The 22,039-nt window shown below is 51.1% G+C and overlaps 1 protein-coding gene across 5 annotated transcripts; it reads right to left on the reverse strand.

Moving 5' to 3' along the window:
- Positions 1-7,261: 7,261 nt before the first annotated feature.
- On the reverse strand, positions 7,262-21,474 carry IL23R (interleukin 23 receptor). 5 transcript variants are annotated; one of them, XM_068691177.1, is made up of 16 exons: positions 21,110-21,474; positions 20,131-20,317; positions 19,509-19,603; positions 18,570-18,863; positions 18,333-18,456; positions 17,556-17,710; positions 17,287-17,432; positions 16,549-16,696; positions 16,129-16,211; positions 15,770-15,974; positions 14,177-14,374; positions 13,837-13,920; positions 11,497-11,547; positions 10,439-10,535; positions 8,931-9,021; positions 7,262-8,470 (listed from the first exon to the last, which is right to left on the reverse strand). In XM_068691177.1, exons 3-16 carry the CDS (start codon positions 19,564-19,566, stop codon positions 7,865-7,867), a joined length of 2,340 nt encoding a protein of 779 aa, XP_068547278.1. In that variant the 5' UTR covers positions 19,567-19,603; positions 20,131-20,317; positions 21,110-21,474; the 3' UTR covers positions 7,262-7,864. The 5 variants fall into 5 exon arrangements, with proteins under 5 accessions (XP_068547278.1, XP_068547280.1, XP_068547279.1 ...); XM_068691179.1 differs by having other exon boundaries at positions 20,131-20,351; XM_068691178.1 differs by lacking the exon at positions 21,110-21,474 and adding an exon at positions 20,744-21,070.
- Between the last annotated feature and the right edge of the window lie 565 nt (positions 21,475-22,039).

The following is a 22,039-nucleotide window of genomic DNA, read 5'->3' on the forward strand; positions in this document are numbered from 1 at the left end:
CCAGAGGATGATGTCAAGGAAAGTACGGAGTCATCTGCTCTCTGCGAGGAGGTGGCGTCTGCAGTTCTGAAAATGAAGCCTGGGAAAGCACCACCAAGAGCTGACATAACGTGGTGGCTGCTGATCGTGGTGTCGGTGCTCTGAGGAGCATTGGTAGCAAAGCAGGGGGCTGTAGCAGGGAGGCCAAAGAAAGGCCGTCATGAATCTTCGTTAATGGTTGCAGCGGGGTCTTACAGCTCAGGCAACGTTGTGCCTTATGAGATCCACAGCTGCATGGTGCTGAGAGCAGGCCTGCTGTTCCTGTAAGCTGGTTTTCGAGGGGTGAAGCCTCCGTGATCAAACTGAGAATTTGCCAGTACATGACTGTAAACGCAAGGCATACGGTCGCTGGTTGAGTATGCACTTCAGAGAATCCTGTTACCTTGGGTGGAGCCTGCTGCCGGGGGAGAATTGCAAACTGTCTCCTGTCATTTACTGCCTACAACATTATGGTGCTTACAGAAACAGAGGCAGGGAGGTATGAGATACGGGTTTGGTGTTACCGTGCCTCTTTGTCATGTCTACCACAGCCTCCAGTGCTACAGATCGGAAGGGAATCACCAGTGGTAGATAAACCAGCCTGGCAGAATGCTTTCTGTTTTAGCCCACCCTCATAATCCGATGAATACTGGGACAAAGGAAAACTGTGAGTACAGAACATGGATGTTCCGTGTATACAGTGAAAATAAAGCTGATGTTCATGATGTAATGAAATCCATGTGTATACTATCACTGGCAATTCCTGCTCAGCTTCTAGAAGTAAAAGATTAAATACTTCATCTGGGCAAGAAAAGTACACATAAAAGGAGATTTCTACAACAAAACAGATTGGGAATGGCTTACTCAGCCTTTGCAAGGAAAAAAATGCTATCATTGTGTATTTTAAATACAAGATTTAAATAATAAGAATAATAAGTACATGTAAAAAATTTTTAAGTACAAGAAGTTGTAAATGGTGAAAAGCTGCCTTTTTTCCAAATATTTTAATGGAAATCAGAGAAAGTTAAAGATGATGATTGATGAAAGAAGACTGGAACTCGGTCAGAAAATAGACAAGTGCTAATGTTAAAATTATTGCTGAAGAAAACAGAATTCAAATTCAAAAGTGAAATCAGCAGGTGTAGACCTTACACTCTCTGGTTATGTCAAGTGGTAGATCTGGAAATAACCTTGAGAAAGAGTAATTGTGAAGGAATGGTTGTGAGTCATCACCAACAAAATGATACGTGAAGAGTGACAGATCGCTGGGAGTTAATTATTGAGTGCTTAAAAGCCAGGAAAGAGAATGTGAGTATATCCAAAAAATCTGCAGTGATTGTCATCAGTGATCAGCCATGGAAGAGTAATGGTTGTTTCTTTAATGCATTCCCTTGGTGACTTTCTCTGGAGCTCTTGGTTTTACCACGTTGTCTACTCTAGCTTAGGGAAAGCTATTGCAGTGTTTGCATCCCCGTTCTTTTGAAAAGTGTGCCACAGGTTTTTAATTCTTCCCTTTATTTTATTTTTTTTCCCAACAAAATTCCATGTTCCTTTCCTTTCCTTTCCTTTCCTTTCCTTTCCTTTCCTTTCCTTTCCTTTCCTTTCCTTTCCTTTCCTTTCCTTTCCTTTCCTTTCCTTTCCTTTCCTTTCCTTTCCTTTCCTTTCCTTTCCTTTCCTTTCCTTTCCTTTCCTTTCCTTTCCTTTCCTTTCCTTTCCTTTCCTTTCCTTTCCTTTCCTTTCCTTTCCTTTCCTTTCCTTTCCTTTTCCTCTTTAAGCATCTTAACCAACCTTGCTCAGTGCCCCCCCAGTTCTTACATTAGCAGTCTGCCCTTGCATTTAAATGCTCTTGTTCAGGCCACCTTTCCCAAAAGTTCCTTTTGGTGAGCTATTTTCTGGCACCGGCTGCAGTTTGTGCAGTTCCCACCCTTGCCATGGAAGCTCCTTGCCTCTGTCACCGGGGTCCCAGCCACTGTGCTGCTGTGATCCAGATTGTATCTCAAAGCAGGGAAATGCCTGCCTGAAAAATCATCATTAATACCGTTTTTTCATGTTTTGCCAGCTGACGTTTTAGCCCCACCAGTCCTTTGATCCAATTTGCTGTGGGAGAATATGACTCAGGCCCCAGTGGAAGAGGTGGAAACCCTAAATTTGGCCGCTCCGGCTGGCCAAACTGCACCGCTGCTGAACATCAAACCTCAGCACACGCTGCCCCGTTTCCAGGAACCAGACTTGGGCTGTTCATTCCATCTGCCCCTCTTGCTGCTGTGTCTTTAGCTTTGTTGGTGGCTTCAGCTACTCAGATGTCAGGTTCCTTGCAATTGAAGTAACTGCTACAGCTTTAGGTTGGGAAGCAATTAATTGCGTGTTTGTTTCTTTGATATTCCAGGTAGTCTGGGTGCTGGCTCTGTTGGCTGTACATCCACCGTTGATGCCCATGATTCTAGATTTGCCTTTACCTAGCAGAGTGAAATCAGTTACCTAGTTCTGCAAACACAATTGACCCGACTCCTTGCAACTGAGCAAGGTAAGGCTGAACCCAATCTGGGAGCATGAGTCCCACTGTACAAGTCTAGGAAATCATATGGAAGATGTAGGATAGACGCTGTCATCTGGCATCTTTATGAAGTTAAGAACTATGGAGGTTTTATTGTTGTTGTTTTGTTGTTTTTTAATATTCTTGTGCCAAGACTGATTTCTCTCTATTAAGGAAAGACTTGGCTGCTTTGGTAAATAGCAATCCTGAAGTCTTCTTTAATCGATCACTTTTACAATTTGTGTTGTATTTATTGTGTTTAATGCTTGCTTTGATATTTTATCCTAGTGCTGCTTCCATTGTTTTACAAGTGACATTTTCATAGGATTTGGCTTTATGAAGCTAACATTCAGTGAAGCTAGTAAAGACACAAAACCACAGCCCGACTTCTCACATCCTCTTCTACGAAATTCAAGTTTAGTTTCAGTCTCTGCTGCTGTGCTCAGACCTTCTGCCCTTTGAAAAGCTTCTCTTCCCTCTTAAAGAATGAATCCTGCTGAAGGCTAAGAAATATGAGGCATGCCAAATAGCGTATTTTTAGTGAATATTTGTACTTCCATTGTGTAACCATTTCACCTGCTGTCATTTTTCAGTTGCTTTGTGTTCAGAATGATTTTGCTGATCCAAGCATTTATTTGCAGCTTTGCTTGCAAGTCTTGGTCACAACCTGGGCTTTGATCTTTTGTCTTTGCATTCAGAAATCCCCAGATGTTTACTGTTGTCATTTTGCTTTGTGAAACTCTAACTAAAGTTTTTAATCAAATTTTACCCTCTGTAGCACATTTATCTGTAGCTAAATCTTTTCCACAATTTATGGATAAGCAAATGCTTATAAATCTTTCAGCATGGAGTATTCTGACAAGCACATGCAGAATAAAAACGAGCAGCACAAGATTACTCATTGAACGTTTCCGTTATCTTCATTTTCTTGTACTGTTCCTATTACTGGATGTTTTACGGTGCTAGACTCTAGATCCTGAAGCTTTACAGGAAACAGCAATTATTACTGCCCTGGCTCTGTGGATAAGAAACTGAGGCAAAGTGACTTGGTTGCAGACAGCTGGTGACTGAGCCGAGACTGAAAGCCAGCTCTCCTGTGCTTCAAACGCTCAAACAGGATGCATGGGATGGTGGCTGCAGCAGCATAAATGATTATAATTGTAACTACTGATGCATATTTAATGCACATCTTACTACGCATTTCTTTTATTTGTTAAGCATTTAGTTTAATTAATTTTTAAACATACTTTTTGAAGGGGAGCAGCAAGCAACACGTCCCAGAGGACGGTGTCTCTGACTAACCTGTATCACGCTGTCAATAACAATTTTCCATCCGAGCTTAGAATTCCCACTGGTACACGATCACACCTGATACACCCTGTACTGACACAGTGGCTGCAGATAAGAGCTGGCAATGAATGACTTTGCTGTTGTCAGAGCCTGTCTGAGCTTTGAAAAGGTTGCTTTCCATTTTCTTACTCCTTCCTACTTTGTTCTCTCTTGCCATTTTTTTTCCTGAGGTTGTGTTAGATGTGTGAATAGCAATGAGGAGCAGCCATGGTGCATCTCTCTGGGTCAGGAACTAGAGTGGTTTGAAATTTAATTACTTTACATTTAAATGAGTGGGTACTGACGTGGCTTGCACTAAGAGCATTCCTGTTACAGAGCTCGTCCTCAGGCTGGTGAGCATGGATTCGCTGAGGGCTTTATCTGCATCTTCAGGACAGACACCAAGATAAGGAGGCAGGGTCACTGCTTCTGTACATCAGGAACGACAGCACCGTGCGAAGTTCTCCCACACTGTACTTCGACAGCAGCTGATTTCTCTGTGTTACTCATTAGCCATAAAAAAAAGAAAAGTCTTGTCATAAAATAATTACATACAGATTTCACTTGCATGGGATAATGTATAGATGAGTCTGCAGTCTCACAGGTTGAGTGGTACATAAGTGAGAGATCAATGCTTTTTGGTCTATATTGTCTGTGGAGACAGACTTTAGTCAGCACACGCTTCCTTTATGTGCCTCAGCTGCACATCGAACCCATGCTACAAGAAAGCTGAAGAGCCCATGAAACTCATTGCCAAACTGGTAAAAAAACCTGTGGAACTCACCGCCATGAGATTCAGCTGCCAACAATACAACCAGACTTGGAAAAAGGTTGGGAAGTGCTGGAACCGAGAATTAGAGAGCTCGTAATATTTGGGGAAGGGAGGGAATCTGTAGATGTTAAAGTAGCTCTATTAAAAACGACAGCGTGATTTGATTCTGAGTGCTGAGTCCATATATTCAAGAGTTGCCTGCTGCAAGGATTTTGGTGTCGTGCTTGCATAACAGCTAGCTCAATTCCCGTCACTCAGGATGCTGGTTTTTACCACTAAGCACTGCACTTGGTGGAAAGCGGGCTCGGGCCTGATGCGAGGGCCTTGCAAGGTCAAAGCAGGCAAAGACAAAAAGCAGAGTCAGGAGCACGTCTAACGGGTACAATCTGAAACTGAGGACACAACGTGGTGCCAGGCTGCTAGCAGAATCCCAGCTTTCATCATGCTCTGGGCAGTTTATGCACATTCATTGCCACATGTAAGCATTGCAGGGGTCTATTCCATACCTAACCCATCACCACCATCTAAATGGGTTAGCAGGAGGGGAGAGGGAGACTGCGTTGTATATTTGTGCCCTTCTCCTTCTGTTTCCCATGGTAACCAGTCCTTATTCACCAGATGCATCCATTTGCACACGTAGAGAAGAAAGGCTTCCTTCAGCCCCAGCAAAACCCATGGCAGTCGTGCCACTGATGAAGAATGTGTGCATGGCGAGAGGGGGGCAGAGGATTCAGCCCTGCACGTCTGCATGTGGTGATTTCCTCAACGGGAAAGGAACTAGCCTCCTTCATCCACAAATCCATCTGCAGGTATCTCTCCTAGGGTAATTTAGCAACGCTACACGTTCAGACTTCATACAGCAGGTGCCTGAAATGTAAGATCACACTTTCGGTTCATTTTTTTCTGAAAAAAAAACACACAAAAACAAGCACTTCCATGTAGCAGTAAACACCCCGCACATGTTGCTTGTTCAGGCAACATAGGCAGCTCAAGTCTCAGGATGTGGACATTGAAAAAAATATCTTCCACACCTCACATTTTGGCTGCTGATAGTATGTGGCTGTTCTTTTACAATTTCCTTCCTGCACAGGCAGCAATCACTAATTTTAGACTAGCTTACATGTAAGAGTAACATTTCAGGCTTGGAAACAGTTTGCTGCTTCTCAAGAGCAAGCCTACCACATCTTTTCAGGTAAAATACTACTCGGTAAATTAAAGTGACAAATGGCAGACCTCTTGGTTTAAGAGGAGACAGGAATAGCACCCAACTGTTCTGGTTTGAAGGAATCCAGGACTAAATGCTGAAATCGATCAATTTGTGCAACAGCCGTTAGAGAAGCACATACGGCGCCTCAGAAAATTGAAGAGAAAAGTTATAATCTCCAGGCTTAGCAGCTTTACTGCAAAAAATGATAAAGTGTATAATTCTAGATACCTGCTAACATACAGGTTAGCATTTATGTTAGTTTTCTAAGTCTAATTAAAATGTGTTGAGTCTTACTCTTACGCCTGTACAGACTTCGATTTGGTAATGCAGATGATCTTTTTTTCCTTTTATTGTGATGATGTTGACATCAGCCTTCCAGGATATATCCCCTGCATATATTTGCTGCGACGTGCACAGCCAGCTGAGCTACGCAGACCGCTAATCGCGCAGGCTCCTCTGTGAACAGAAGTCACACGTCCTGCTACACGGTTCAGAGTCTCCTCAGTGCTACTGGTTGTGAACGGGGACTCAGACCTACGTGCAGGAGTGATGGGTAGCCCATGATCACGCAGAGCTGTCCGTACGCTGCTCTGCAGGGCACCCACGGGTGTTTTTAAGCACCCAGCCCGCAGTGAGGGCTCTGGGATGCCCACAGCCACCTTTCTCAGACAGTAGTTTTTACAGTTTCCATGCGGTGCTTTAGAAAACCCTAAAATGTGCACAGCTGAGCTGCAGAGCACAGCTTTGGTGGCCTGCGGAGGTCAAGGGGCTCCTGAGGGAGCTGCCCTGAGCCGGCCAAGGCAGCGAGGATCATTCCTTCCTGGGCGCTGTGCTGCTGGCTGGCCATGTCCAGAGGACAAACAGCACTGTGTCTATGCTCTGGGTGCTGCAGCGGGGCGTTACAACTCTCTGGACACTAAAATTACACTTTTTTAGCATTGCTGTGGCACCTGGGGGTCCTGCTCGTGGGCCAGCACCGCCCTGGGAGAGCAGCGAAGTGTTTTACTTCCTTTGTGCTTCTGTTCCTTAAAAGCATTTAAAGTGTTTCCTGGAAAAGGCCGGGGTGGTCAGTCGACTAAGGGCTAGATACAAAATCCAACCTCTCCCATTTCCAGGCAGTTTCTGGTTGCTTTAGGAACATCTTGCAGGACCACCTCTGAAGCCCTGGGCAAACTTACAATGGTTCCAAGACCCCTCAGCAGGAAGGGGGCTCCCATATTTCCTTTTCTGTATTTCAGAAGATCTGAATTTCCTGTTATACGCCTAATAAATGCCATTTCTCTGTGCCGTGTTCTGCTTTATGCAGAACAGCACAGCTGAACCACTGACAAACTGATGTGAGACAATAAATCCTTCACCCAAACCAAAACAACACCCATCTAGAGACAAATTTAGAGAGAGATTTTAAATCAGGCTGGTAGGCCAAGCTGATGAAGGCCTGTTCTTATCTGATGCATTTTTTATTATTGAATGGAAGGGAAAATGAAACCGAGTTATCCTGTCAAACAGAAAAAAAATCATGTGGTAGCCGTGGGTGCTGCATGATAGATAAATCATGCTCAGTGTAGTGTCTCCTCATTATCAGTGATCCCAGGGTATTTTACACAATTTAATCAGAATGTCCAAGGGATCGTTTTATCCATCTTAAAAGATATCAGCTCCAGGTATTGAATGTTCCAAGTACTTAACCAAAGAGTGACTTAGAATAATAATTGAAGCATATTGTATCCTGTAGAAATCACCCGCTTGGTAGCTCAGTTCTTACAGGAACCCCTGCATTTATGCATTGTTATGCTTGTAAAAATATGAGGTAAGTGTAAAACGATGATTTACTGGCCAAGGCGATCCATGCATCCAAAACTGTTCCCAGTCCATTAAGGGAGTGAGTTTTGGATTTGGAGCTTTGTTCCAGTTCTGCTGTTTGTAATCCCAAAGGCAGATATGCACCATGATGATCCACTCGTAATTTTGTGTTGTGTTTTTTTAATCCCAGTTATAACTTTGCTCAAAATAACCTTCCGATGCGTTGCTGCAGACAGCTCTGTATATCCACAGGTTCTTCGTTCTTTGCTCTCAAGCAAGAGACCAGCTCATCTGGGACCAGTGTCTGCTCTTGAACATTTTCACTCGACAGCGTTTTTTCCCACTGATTTTCCTCCTGCGCTGAGCTGAACGCGTAGTTTTGCCCACTTCTGTTGTTGTTTAAAATGAGGTTGATCTTTTCCAGCAGACAGACGTTGTGCTCCGCTCCTTCGGCGTTCCACAGGTAGCTAACGGGACTGGTGTAGTCTCTGAAGAAAAAGGTTGTCTCGGTTGTCTCCGGTTCTGGAGCCGGTGTGTGGGACTGTGCTTGGTAAATATTGGCAGCTACATATCCCAGAGGGCTCCCGTCGGAAATCTGAGGCTTGTAGTCACTGATGTGCTCAGGGGCAGTGCTGACGGCCGGTGCTGAGCTCTGTGGGTGCTCAGTGTTCTCAGGGACCGCTGTGCTGGGTTTCTTTTTGATGTCCACATTCTTGTATTTCTCGTGCACCGACATTTCCTCTACTTCCATGATCGTGGGATCCAGGAACGGCTCACAGGAAGTGTTGCTTGTGAATTCACTCTTCTCCTAGAAAAAAAATACAATACAATGACTGCAGTAACAAACTGGCAAATTTTGCCAAGGGAAGAGATATCATTAGAGCATCACACGGAGGAAATAGGGCAACGACTTCTTGTCTTCATCTCAACATCCTTCCCTCTTTTCTCATCTAATCCTCTCCATAGGACAGACTACTGCGAGGTGGCAGAGAGAAGACAGGAGCAGCTGTGCACGTCTCCATTCTTCTGCATGCACCACAAGGTCAGCTTGATTCAATTGGCACTACTGGATAACATTTATATTGAAGCAAGGTTTAAAGACTCCAGCTAAGCTGGGCTTCCATGCACCTTGCTGGTGCTGGTAAATAATTCTCTGATCAGTTCTAGATCCCCTAGAGCTGAATCCTGCTCTGTCCATGTTTCCACAGCTGCAGAATGATTTTTAAGTATATGTAAATGCAGAAAAAAAAAAATAATGGTGCAATTACCTGGAGTGACTTTATCACGTTGCTGTTTTCCATGTGGGGAAAATCTTCACGTAGCCATTTTGGTAAGAGTGAGGCAACTGTTGCTTTAATTCTTTACCAAAATAAAAATAAAAAAGCAAAATGTTAGTCCATTTTATTATTCATTTATTTGTTTGTTCTAGATGAAATTTTCCCAAGACAGGGAGGGAACACTGAGTGTATCCATCATTCATAGCCGTTGTGGAGGGCTGGGAAGCCTCAGTTTCCCCATGTGGGTAGGTTTTCCCATCTGAACCCCATCTCTTCATCTCTCAGCACTGTTCCCCTGGGTCTGGTTGTGGTGGTGGTGGTGCCTGGCTCCAGCTGGCAGAGGGGCACTGTTCACCCTAACGTTACACTGTATGGCTGCAACGCAGCGGGTGCTGTTTCCCTCAGAACAGGATTGGGTTTTGTCACTGCACTACATTCAAAATTACATTTATTGAGCAAGTCTGGAAACTAAATTACTCTGCTTAAATCCCTTGTGTAAAACATACATGTATGGGAAAATGTTACTAAACTGAGGTGGGTGGTGGAACCCAAGCTAAGTATTTAAATAAGAGGATGCATGTGTCCTGAGCTGATGAAATAAAATACACAGCAGTAATGAAAGTTGATTTTCCTACAAACAAAGCTGCTGCAGGAACGAAAATTGATTTTCCGACAAACAAAGCTGCTGCAGAAATGAAAATCATTTGCAAGAGATTTTGATTTAGTTGAGCTTTGCTGATGTTGTGTGCACTGCTGTGTTCCTGAGAAAGTACACGCTCTCTGTTCTTGCTGTCTTGCCCAATTACATCAACAGCAGAAAAATTCAGACAGGGTTCAGGAACCGAAAGGGGCAGCCCTTCAACATCCTCTAACCCCGGGTCTTCTCCACCCTCTTTCTTGCTCTATCAGGAATGTCCAACAGCCAGCTCCGTGGCACAGAGGCGACCGTTTCTACGTATTTGTATCAGGAACAGCACTGGTGGGACTTCTCTCACTGCGGAGAGGGTGCTTGGCAAGCTACGTATGCAGCAGTCATGTTAAAAAAATGGAAGGAAGACTCTCCCTGTTTGGTTTTCCACCTCTTTTCCAACTCCCCGGTCTCTGCCAGTCTCCCAGGGTGCAGACACGGGGGCAGCCAGCAGCCTGTGCCAGAGGCAGCATCCCTTCCTCATTCAAAAGAGTAACAGATCCTAGGATAAAACTTACTTAAAGAAGGTTATATTTTCCCTCTTTTTTCTTTTACTCCCCCTAGATCTGTATAATAATAATTTATCATGTCTGGCTTCTACAGAGGAGTGATTTTTACTTTTTTATTGGTCTCTACCTTACTGTGGAGTGCACAGATAGCCTCTTACACAACAATATTATGAACAAGCAAAGCTGCCCTCAGTAGGAGCAGAGCATAGGGAGAAGGACTGGTTTCTCTAGTTACCTTTAGAATATTCTGGAAGAAAAGTATGAGTTACAAATTAAGAAAAAAAATGTGATGAAAGTAATACCTTTTTCTAGCTGATTTTTTAAACATCAGAATAGCAAGAACAACTGACGATACCATCACACTGACACCCATTCCCAGGTAAACTCCAGTGTCATCATCTGAAAGAAGACAAAGAGGAAAGAGGTTAGTCAGGTAGCTCCCATTTTAAAACAGATGTTACAGGCCACATCCTCAGTCGCACTTGTGAATAATTCTGCATCACCAGCAGTCATGTTGAACGTGACTCCTTGCATGTCTGTTGTCATTCCTATACATTTGCACTTCCAATTCTAATGGTCTGGTGGAGGGGCAATATTTATCTAGACCTGGAGGCCACGAAGGCATCAGGGCCAGGCTCTTGAGGGCCCTTCTGCTGCTCATCCGTGCCACTGCCAGACATGGGCAGCTGGCAATGAACCTCGGAAGTGGCCGCCCCTCCGCTGCCCCGAGGTGGTTGCCAGTCGCCACCCGGCCGGGATCCTCCAGCCAAGTAATTCTAGTAAGTGTGGTCACTGTGTTTAACCATTTCCTACACAGAATTACTTTCCAGAAATACTTGAGCAAGCTCTTCTGCTTATGTTGGTTTTGGTTTTGCTTTAAATACTGAAGCAGACCATAGTATAACCTTTACCAGAAGCCGTGCAAACCAAAAGCGTAACTGCAGTTAGAAACATGCATGGGAAATGTTTAAACCAGCCTTGGCTCAGATTGTACGGCCAGAGCAGTCCATCATTGTTACACTATTTTATATGTTAACATTATGATATTTTCCTTGGTTTCTTAACTCCTGTTTGCCGTAACGTACATTTTATTACGTCTCATAAGAAAACAAAACTCAAAGGCAGGAATTATGCAAGGTGGATTCACCCCAGGGCAGGACTGCAGCCTTTCTTGCCATGTGGCTCATCTTCCTGTCAAGTGAAAAGTTGCTTTGCTGGCTCTGACCTCCCCAAATTACGACGGAGCTTTCACTTCCCTTTCACTACTACATCGCCAGATGCTGCGCTCGCGGCTCTGGCCAAAACGTCCACTCCTGGTCAAGCAGAAGCTCTCGCTCACCAAGCCTGAAATACTTCTTACCGTGGGAAGTCTCGTTGTAGCTGAAGCTTGGGATCTGATCCTCTGAGGAGACTTAAGCAGAGAGAAGAAAAAAAAATATTATTTAGGAAAATAAATACTGGTATAATAATAAAAATAAAGCCCTGAAAAGTAATTAGTGTCTTCTGCTTATCTGCACTCTACATCATCTTGTATTTCTCTGAGTTCTAATTAAACAAAACGTTAACAAAACCGTAAAATACATTACAAGAAATCTCCCCCACACACATCTCAGTACCCGAGACAAGAATTTACCCTTCCTGAAGAACCCTGGGCCGTTTTCCATGCGCACCTACAGATAATTTCCCAGTGTCCAACCCCCGGAGCACTGAGTTCTCCAGCAGCACCATTTTGTCTAAGCGGATAGCTGCAGCTGAGTCTGCCGTGGCAAGAAGCTTATTTTTCTGTTAGAAGAGGCAGCAAGCTTTCTTTCCTGGCCATATGAAGCAATTCCCTTGCCATCCTTTCCTCAGCAAATGCCTGCTGTCCTCACTGTTACCAAAGGGATCACCTCGCCATGCTGATAACCCCGGCCCCAGCCCGCAGGTAAAACCTGCCTCGGTGGGACCTGAGCCACGGGGGAGTGAAGAAATCGCTGTGCCCTACAGCAAGCCCCTATCTGGGGCAATCTGCTGAGGCTGGGGCCAGCCTGCAAGAAAAACGGGCTCTGCTGGGACGCTGTGAGGTGCTCGCTCAGCGCTCGGGGAAGCGTCCCGAGGGAGCAGCCCAGGCAGGAGGCGTGCTGGGGCTTCAGGCACACGCTGCTGAGGGCAGGGAAGCTCCTCATGGGTTCCCTTTTGGTCGTGGGCAGGCCCAGAGCCATCATCCTGAAGTAAAGCAATTAAAGCACAGGTCACAAAAGCGGAAAACTGTTGGGCAGCGAGGACGAGGAGCATGGGGGTAGCTTGTCTCAGGAGCCCAGAGGCCTCTCTGCCTGAAGCCCAGGAACAGTTTCAGGACACGAAAGCAATACAGCTGATCTTCCCCTGGGATCGGGTAACACAGCTTTCGAGCCCTGTTCCCTATGGCTTTCCTGTGAGGAAAATGGCTCAGGCCACGTCTTGTACTGGCACAAAGAGCGGTCAGGCGTTGGGATGGGTTGCCCAGGGAGGTGGTGGAGTCCCCGTCCCTGGGGGTGCTCAAGGAGAGGTTGGACGTGGTGCTTGGGGACAGGGTTCAGTGGGGACATTGGTGGTAGGGGGGTGTTGGAGCAGATCTTGGAGGCCTTTTCCAACCCTAAGGTGATTCTGGGCCCATGAGCCCCACGGTGCTGCCACCATGCGGCTGGCACCTGGTGGTGCCACAGGGTGGCCCTGCAAGGAGGAGGCCTCCTGACGAGGAGGTGTCCCAGGCTGTGGCCTTCCAGGCTCCCACTGTCCTGAGAAGGACGTGGCAATATCTGTCGCCGTGTCAGATACATCTCGTGTCACCAGGCTGCCACCAGGCTCCTACGTGACCTAACCTGGGTAGCGCTGCCGCTGTTTCACCAAAGCACAATTCTGGAGATTTGAGACCACTGGCACATTTATCTTGCATTATCTGTTAATATGACTACAGAAATGCCTTGCTGATGGGCTCGGCTTGTGTAAGGAACATAAGGAACAAGGGCCAGCCTGTGGGGTCAGGCAGGGCGTACAGTGCTGGTTGTGCCCGCTGGGTGCCTTACGTTGGTGCTTTCCCACATAAACCCCCAGGTTTTACCACAGGAGCCCGTGTAACTAAGAATGATGAGCTCTCTATTTTAAGCATTTAAAGCATTTAGCTAGCACAAATAACAGGTTCTTTCCAGATATTGCAGGTGTAAGATAAGAAGTCGGATTACAAGTCTGGAATGATGAATGCCTACCCTGAGCGTTATCACACCTGGTTTATGCTCAGCCTGTCCTGCCCTCAGGCCGGGATTCCCCAGGATGCTCACTGTGCCCATGGGGCTCGGTGAAAGCACAGGTGGGGAATTTTCCCTGCACGGTGGTGCCCTTGGGACAGGTCTGGTGGTGCTGGGACGTGTCCTCAGCACTCATATTGGGAGCTGTGCATGGCTTGTCCTGGCCTAGGCGAGGGCCAGCAGGGGACTCGGCATGCCCAGCTCGTGAGAGCGATCAAAAGCCTTTCATACAGGTGTGTTAAGATCTCTGACATTTCACCACAGTTTCCTTTGTCAGCCTCGTGTTTCTCTCTGGCCCATGCCGGGTTTTTGCCCCTTGTCTCTCAGACTAACTCCATAAAACTGGCCGACCGTGAGGACAGCAGGCACGAAGCAGCAGCCTGAACCCTGCAGCTCCACCACAGCAAGCGGCAGCTTCTCCACACAGTGGGGCTTACCTTGGCCAGAGCTGGGTTTGCTCACTCCGTCTGGGTAGACTGCATAAACCGACACGTTGATGTTGCTTGCCACGGCTGTGTCTTCTGAAATAAAGCATTATTTGCCTTTAAAACGTATTTATAAGCTGCTGTTAAAGCTGTAGACTTGCTCGAGGGCTTCTGGCTGAGCCCTGGGGGACCAAACACCCCGGCTGCCCTTACATCCCTCACTGCTCCGCTCCCTCCTGCTCCCCGGGCTCCTCACAGCCCCCAGCCCCTGAAGCGGTGGGCAGGGGCTCAATCCCAGTGAGATTTGGGCTTTGCGATACCTCGCCGAGCTGCAGCCAGTGGAACTGCTTACCTTGGATGTAGGTGAGCGTGTCCTGGTACGGGACTTTCTTCCAGAAGAAGCGCTCCTCCTTGCTGTACGGAGCTGTGCAAACCCACTCCACGATGAACCAGAGCGGGGGGCTCCTGCTGCTGCTGGGGGGCTGCCAGGACACCGAGACATTGCTCTGGTTCTGGCGCTGCACCTCCACCGCCGCCGGTGCTGGGAAGGCTGCAAGGAGAGAGGGGTCGGAGCTGGGAGGCTTCTGCCCAGGCAGGAGCAGGGCTTCATTTGGGGGAACAGGGCTGGGAGGGAAAAAGTCTTCTAGGATGCAGTGAGTATGGGTGTGGGTACAGGTATGGGTGTATATATAGGTATAGGTAGTGGGGTATATATGTAAATGTATGTTTATATTTGTATTTGTATTTGTATTTATATTTATATTTATATTTATATTTATATTTATATTTATATTTATATTTATATTTATATTTATATTTATATTTATATTTATATTTATAATATAAAATATTTTTTCCACATATAACATTATGTATGTTATATAATTGTACATATTACATATGTACATATAATCATAATTACATTGTACATATAATCATACATATAACATTATGTATGATTATATAATTGTATAATTACATATTTAGTTTTATAATACAATATTATATAGTCTATTATGTGCTATATTATATCATATCACATATCATATCATATTATATTGTTATGTTATATTATATTATATTGTTATATCATATCATATCCATTATAACAAAATAAAATAAATTAAAAAAAATAGAAATAGAAATAGAAATAGAAATAGAAATAGAAATAGAAATAGAAATAGAAATAAATATAAATATAAATATAAATATAAATATAAATATAAATATAAATATAAATATAAATATAAATATAAATATAAATATGTGCACACCTGCATGTGTATATGTATATACACGTGTCTACCTCACAAAAGCACATGTTCAGCTTTGTCATGCCTCTTCTGTCTGAGACGCGTTACCTGACATTTTTTACCAGAAACACGCATCATTCTGATAAGTATGAGATTAGAGCATTTTTTCCACCTTATTTACACCGCACGGTTTCGTTTTACTCATGCTCGCTATTTGTCCTGAACTCGAACGGGACTTTCCCCTCCCGTTGCTCATTAAAAGTGACGTTTTCAAAAATAGGAAAGCGTGGTTGTGGGGAAAGCCACAGCCCGTGGCGCAGGGAAGCCGAGGCAGCCCGGGAGCTCCTTCTCCTCCCTTCCTGCCCCAAAGGCTCCAGCTCACGGCTGGGACGGCAGCGGGAGCTATTTCGGGAGCTGTGGGCACAGAGGGGTGCCCGGAGCCGTGCCAGGCACAGGCAGGACAAGCTGATTTTTATTTTTATAAGCTATCCTCGTCGCTGCAGCCTTCGGAGGCAAAGGGCTGTGGGGCTGGGCCATCTGCAGGGGACGCTGGCCTTGTCTGGAGGACGCTGCACTCCCCAGGCGGAGCGCCTCTTGCTTTGAACCCACGTGTCTGCGTGACGTTTTTCCCCCCGGGTTCTGATAAAAGCAGATCTCTGATATCACCAGCGCTGCTGTGGGAGATGTCCTACCTTGCTGCCTGGCCTCCCGGCCCAGCGTCACGTTGGCCGGGCTGGACGCCCCCCGGGAGTTGTGAGCGGTGACGTGGAGGACGCGCACCCCCGGGGGCACCAGGACGCTGCAGGAGGTGCTGGAGGTGTTGCAGAGGAGCTGTCCTGATCCCACAGACACGGCGTAGCCCAGGATCCTGCCACGGGCAGCACGGGGCGGCAGCGGCTGCGGAGGGCGAGAGGTGGAGATGGGCACGGGGTGCCCCAGGTCCCCTCCTCACCCTCATGTGCTCAGAGGGGCCCCACCACCCTCCACGCTGTGACCTTAAAACCTCGCTGCCAGCCCTACAAACCCCAAACCCTTAACCCCAAGGCCTTACCTTGATCAAGACTGTCACCTCGTGGCTGCCGTTCGGGAACACCGAGCCCAGGCGCCGCCAGACGTCGGGTGCTGCCGCGGGGGCTGTGGGGAGAGCCATGGGGACATTGCCCACCACGACACGGGGCCCGTGCCCACCCGTATCGCCCTCATGGCCCCCCGCCAGCTGCCTCGCACCGGCTGTGCCGTCCCCAGAGGGTGTCACCACCGCGGTGCCGGAGCTGCCGACGTGTGGCTTGGGCGCCGCGGGGAAGGAAATGGCCCAGATTGAGAGCAGCGGCTGACACGGCTTTTTAGGGCAGGCACAGCCCCAAATCCCTCGCCCTGCCGTGAGCGGGGTGTGGGTGAATGTAGGGCTGCCCCACAAGCCCCGTGCAGCCCGCATCACGTCGCACAGGGTCACAGCACACGGGACACTTACCGGCCTCGGGGGTGGTGTACATGAAGGGGGGGCTCCAGGTGCTCCAGGGGCTGTTGGGGGGGCTGCGCCGGCACCGGGCCTGGAACACGTAGTGGGTGTCACTCTGCAGGGGGTGCCCGGCCCGCACCGCGCTGTCCCACGCCTCCACCTGCAAGGGAAGCCGGGTGCTAGGGCAGAGCAGGGCCCAACGCCTTCCCCGTCTGCATGGGTGGGGACCCCACAGCCCCCCCGAGCACACAGGGACCCCACGGCCCCCCCAGCACACGGGGCTGCTGAACCCATGGCCATGGGGTGAGCAGGTAGCGGGGTGCCCACGTGTGGTGTGACGGATGGGCTTGTCCTGGCTGCCCTGCATCACTTTGGAGCACAAAAATTGGGAGAAAAAAAATAAAAAAAAGCGCTGGGATCTGGTCTTAGCCAGAGGAGGTTCCCAAACAGGACCCCAGAGCAGCCTGCCCGGGTATGGTTGTGTCTGCGAGAGGGACGGAGGCTGATGAAGTGGGCGCACGCTGAGCACCCTCTGTGGCTTTTTTTCGCCTTGTCCTTGCAGAGCTAGATAACATTTGGAAATGTTTTGGGTTTTGCCCTCTTGCTTAAAACGCAGAGATAACGCTGCCGGAAAGGCCGACTGCTGGAGGCGCTGGGGAGCCCCGGGAGGGTGGCACTGGGGGGTCCTCACCGGGCCCCATCCCATGGGTCTGCAATTGGGGGAGATTTGGGGGGCTGGCGCCGTCTCACATGCCACATTGGGGCGTCCTCCGCCTTGTGCCGCTCCTCGCAGTGCACGTCCTCCAGCTGCGTCTGCTGCCTCCAGCGGACCGTGGTGATGGGAGGCGAGCCCAGCGTCGTCTCCGCGCCCTCGGCCAAGGGCAGCGCGGGCACCACTGCGGGGGGAGCGAGAGCCCTGAGCCCGGCTGGCACCCATCTCCCCAAAACTGGCACAGGAAGAGCCTGCGAGCGATGGGAGGGCTGTGGGAGCCGTGCCACTCGTGCTTGTCCCCACGTACCCAGCTCCTGCAGGTCGAGGTGCCGCGGGGCTGAGCGAGCAGTGCCCAGCGCGTTCCGGGCCTGCACCCACGCCAAGTAGCGGCTGCCGCCACGCAGAGCGCTCAGGGGCACCGGTGAGCCCGCGGGGAACACGTCCTCCTCTGCCGTCTGCGTGCTGGGAAGCAGAAAGAGCCCCGTCAGAGCCTGTCCCCGCACCGAGGAGCTCGGCTCTCCATCAGGGGCCGGGCTGCGGTCTGGTGGCGGTGCCACGCGCCCACCCGAGCACGTGCACGCCCGCGGGGAAGGCACCCACGCGTCAGCGCCGGGTTACAACTGGGGCACAGTCATCCCCAGAGCGGGAGTTTTTCACTCGTAAAGTGAACTAGAAAGTGACTCCCTTTGGTTCCTGGCACCGCTGGATGGCGTCGGCAGTTTTGCTGCAAAAAAGGTGACTCCTGCAGCTCGCTGGCTGCGGGGCTCAGGGCTCGAACCCGAGCGACTCCACCGCCACACAGCCTGCACGTGCCTGCCCTGAACACATTGAGGTGTGAAACTGAGCCAGACTGACTCCAAAAACCCAGCAGCCTTGTGTCAAGCGGGCTTTGGCATCGGACGTGGCATAAAGAGTGCAGGGTCAGCGTGCACACCGAGCCTGCTGGAGAGCCAAGCCCTTACACCAGCTCGGTGTGGGGTTTTGGGCACCGTTCGGTGCGTGCTGCTGGCTGCACCCTTTCTGCTCGCACCCTTCTGGCACCCCAATGCCACCACCAGCTCTGCACGCCCCCGCAGGGCCCTACCTGTTCAGGTGGAGGTGGTACTCGGTGCGCAGGTGGGTCGGCCGCCCCGCGTCCCACGTGCACGCCAGGCTCCCTGAGTCCTCCCCGATGGTGCAGGTCAGGTTGCCGGGGATCTCCGGGGGGTCTGGAGAGGCAGTGTCAGGAGCAGCGCACAGACACATCCCCACACCCCTACCACCACCATTCCCGTTGCTCCCCACTTCACGACGAGCTCCCCGGCCCCGTGGCCATACTCACAGCCGGCCCAGACCTCCGTCCCGCAGACCAGAACCTTGTTCTCTTTGCTGCCGCAGTGGTCGAAGCAGAGCACGCTGCTGTAGGGCAGCCTGAAGTCGTGCAGCCGCAGCTGGGCCGCGCTGCCGTTGAGGGGGCGCAGGGTCTCGTTACGGGCCGTGCTGTTGAGCTGGATGGAGAGGTTGCTCCTCGGGCAGCCGACGGTGGACAGGCAGTTGATGGAGATGTTGGAGCCCATCAGCACCTCCAGGCCGGGCTCGATCCACACGCTGCCCAGGCACTTGATTTGGGCAACACCTGCGCAGCAGCGCCCGCGGCTTCAAACACGGCACCGGCGGCGAGTGCCTCCGGAGGGGTCCCCCCCCGGCTCCCCGCGCCCCCTTGGCACGGGGTAAATCCCCCTGCCTCCAGCAGGCAGCCGGTGACTCACCCACTCAGCTCGGAAACGAGCGACTTTCACCCATTTTACGTTCTGCTCGAACGCTCAAATGACTGCAGGGAAATAACGCGCCGGCGTGCTATCTCTTGATCCCCTGAGATTACGGCGGCCCCTAGATGGGAGGCGTGCGCTGCCCTTTGCTATCAGATCGGGGCCCTGCAGCAGCCCTGATAAAGCCGTTGCTCGCCTGGTATCGGCTCGATCTGGCTTTCCTGGAAAGGGCGCAGCTGCGCCCGGAGCTCGTGCAGCACGGAGGCAGGAGCACATGGCAACAGCAGCAGCTCGCGGGGTGCTGGGGGCTGCTGAAACCCCCCGGGCAGCTCAACGAGGCCAAGGTGGGGATGGCAGCAGGGAGCAGGGGGATGCAGGTGGAGCAGGGGCATGGGAGAAAGTGGTGCTGAGCTCCCCAAAGCCAGGGGGGCAACGTTCCTGCCCCGGGGCTGATCCTGAGCAGGGATCAGACCGTGCCATGCCGTGCCGTGCCGTGCCACGCAGCCACTTACCTCTGCAGAGGAAGCCGAGCAGGACGTGGAGCACCAAAGCCTTGCCGGCCCCTGCCATGGCCTGGGCTGCAGCCGCCGTCCGTGCGTGGCATAGTCTGGGGGGCAGGAGAGGGGTCAGCCCCACACCTGCCCTGGCTGTAGGGTGCTCGGGGACCAGCCCTGAGGTGGCCGGGAGCTGTGGGAGGGAAGGGTCCGGCCCTGCCAGGATGGGGATGATCCTGTCCCTCGGCCTGGTGACACCCCGTGGGGCTGGCACCCGGCACCGAGGGGCTGGGAGAGCTGGGGGAGCTGCCCTTGGGGGGAGCGGAGGGGATGCAGCCAGGCTTCTTCACAGGTTTACATTAAAAATCAGGAAATCCCATTTAAATGTAAGGAAAAGCATCCTGCTGTGCGGGTGACGGAGCTCAGGAGCAGGCTGCCGTGGAGCCTCCATCCCTGGAGATGGCCAAACCCAACCGCCCGCGGTGCCCTGGGCAGAAATCCCCAAATTTCCCAACACGTTCCCACCCGCCTTGCTCCCGCTGCTCCTTCCCCGTGCTCACCCCCGGGGTCGTGCATCACCAAACCCCAAAGCAGGGCTCGTGTTTGCATCCCACGAGCTCCCCCGACTTTAGCTGCTTACTTCAGCGAGTTCTTCGCCTTCCTCCTGGCCGGGCACGTGCCGCCCGTCCCGGCGCAGCCGCCTGCCCCGGGGGAGCCACGGCTGGGGCTCGAGGGGAGGCGGATTGGGGGTCTCCGAGAGCTGCACCCACCAGGAGCACGGCCGGGCTCTGCTGCTGCCGGACCCCCTCAGCTCCGTGGTGTTCCTCCTGGGGCAGCAGAAGACAAAGAGCCGCGCACAGGCTGTGCCAGAAGTGGGACACGGCCGAGTCCGCGGTGAAAGTGTCAAAATAGCAGAAATCGACCCAAAGCAGGCTGCTGAGTGCAGCTAACCCTCTCGTAGTCCTCCCCACGCTAGCTCGGCTGTGGGTAGGAGCTGCCCTGCTTGCTGGGGCACTGTTCAGGTGTCCATAAGAGCGGGTCCCATTTTCAGTGCCCTTTTGCTACCCTGACCCACAAAGAGCCCTCAACAGCCCCCAGCTGCCTCCAGCCTCCTGCCGCCTAACGCCACTCACAAACACACCCCCTGGGCTGAAAAAATATCGAAAAAAAACAATAAATCTCCCCAGCTGCCAGCTGTAGCGCGCGACCGCGGGCTCTGCCTCCTCGGGGGTTCCTGCAGCTCGCGTTTTTACCCCGATTTATGGCCGTTTGCAGGCTCCAAAGCAGGAGGAACGAGTGCGCTCCCGTTGCCTGCAGCCATGGGGCTGCGATCTCATCTCTTAAAAAGTCTCCCAGCAGGTTCCCGTAAATACATGTAAAAGCACGGAAAGGAGAGGAGAAGGAGGAGAAAAAGAGGAGGAGGAGGAGGAGGAGGAGAAGAAGGAGGAGGAGAAGAGCTGTCCCACTTCTCGAGCCCCACGAGACCCTTACCGACAGAGCGCACCGGGAGCCACGGGCACGCGAACGCAGCAGCCGAGGCCAGGGCCGGCCCCGGGCGTCTCTCCCATTCCCCGTTCCCATTCCTTGTTCCCCGATCCCAGTTCCCCGTTCCCTGTTACCTCCCCAATCCTCAGGACCCGATCTGGGGCCGGCGGGGCTGGCGTGGCCCCGCTGCCGCCCGCTGTGGCCGGGGCTGCCGGGTGCGGCGAGGAGCAGCAGCGGCTGCGAGCAGCCCTGACCTAGATAGCTGCTGCTGCTGCTGCTGCTGCCGCTGCTACCCAAGAAGTTTCCAGTTTGAGTCAGTCCATGGGAAAACCCAGCATCCCCTGAAGGAACAGACTCACTCGGGGTTGTTTTTTTTTTCCTCTCTCTGCCTTCAAGCTGTCACAGCACCATTAGTCACCCCGCAGCGCCGACTCCATCCCGGCGCCTTTTTTGTTCCCGGGGCTTGGTGCTACGTGGTGCGCAGCTCCTGCTGCCCTCCCGCCTGCCAGGGCTCCAACTTGACCAAATTACTTATTTTTTACCTTTTTTTTCCTGCTTCTAAACCCAAAAAACTTCAAGGTCCCACCAGCACCCCTTGCACCCTTCCTCCTGGGGGATCGGGATCAGGGTGGTGGTGGTGGTGCCGGTGCGGGTGCACCCCAGTGCCACCAGTGTGGGTACCCCTTGGCACTGGTGTGGGTGCCCCCCCGGTACCGCTGTGCCCCCCAGGCGAAGGGTTAATCTGGGTGCCGGTGTTAACCTCACTGGAGGCTGCAACCACAGGAAATACCGCAGCTCTGCAGCACCACTAAAGGTTATGGAAACTGATTTCCCCCCCCCCGCCGGGCAAGGCAGCCCTTTGTTGGGCTCCAGCAGCCCCTGCCCGCGGCTGGGATTTGACTGATCCGCCTGTTTTTCTTGGGAAAGTGGAGGCCGGGGAGCCGGGGCCGGGCGGCAGCAGCCAGCTGGCAGCGCCAGGGCACAGCCTGGGGTGCCAAAAAAAACCCCGGCTCCGGAGCTGGGTACGGGCAGGCCCGCGAGGTTGCAGTGGGAAGTCCTGTTCC

The sequence above is a fragment of the Anas acuta genome, chromosome 8 (genome assembly GCF_963932015.1).
Source record: "Anas acuta chromosome 8, bAnaAcu1.1, whole genome shotgun sequence".
Classification (NCBI taxonomy): domain Eukaryota; kingdom Metazoa; phylum Chordata; class Aves; order Anseriformes; family Anatidae; genus Anas; species Anas acuta.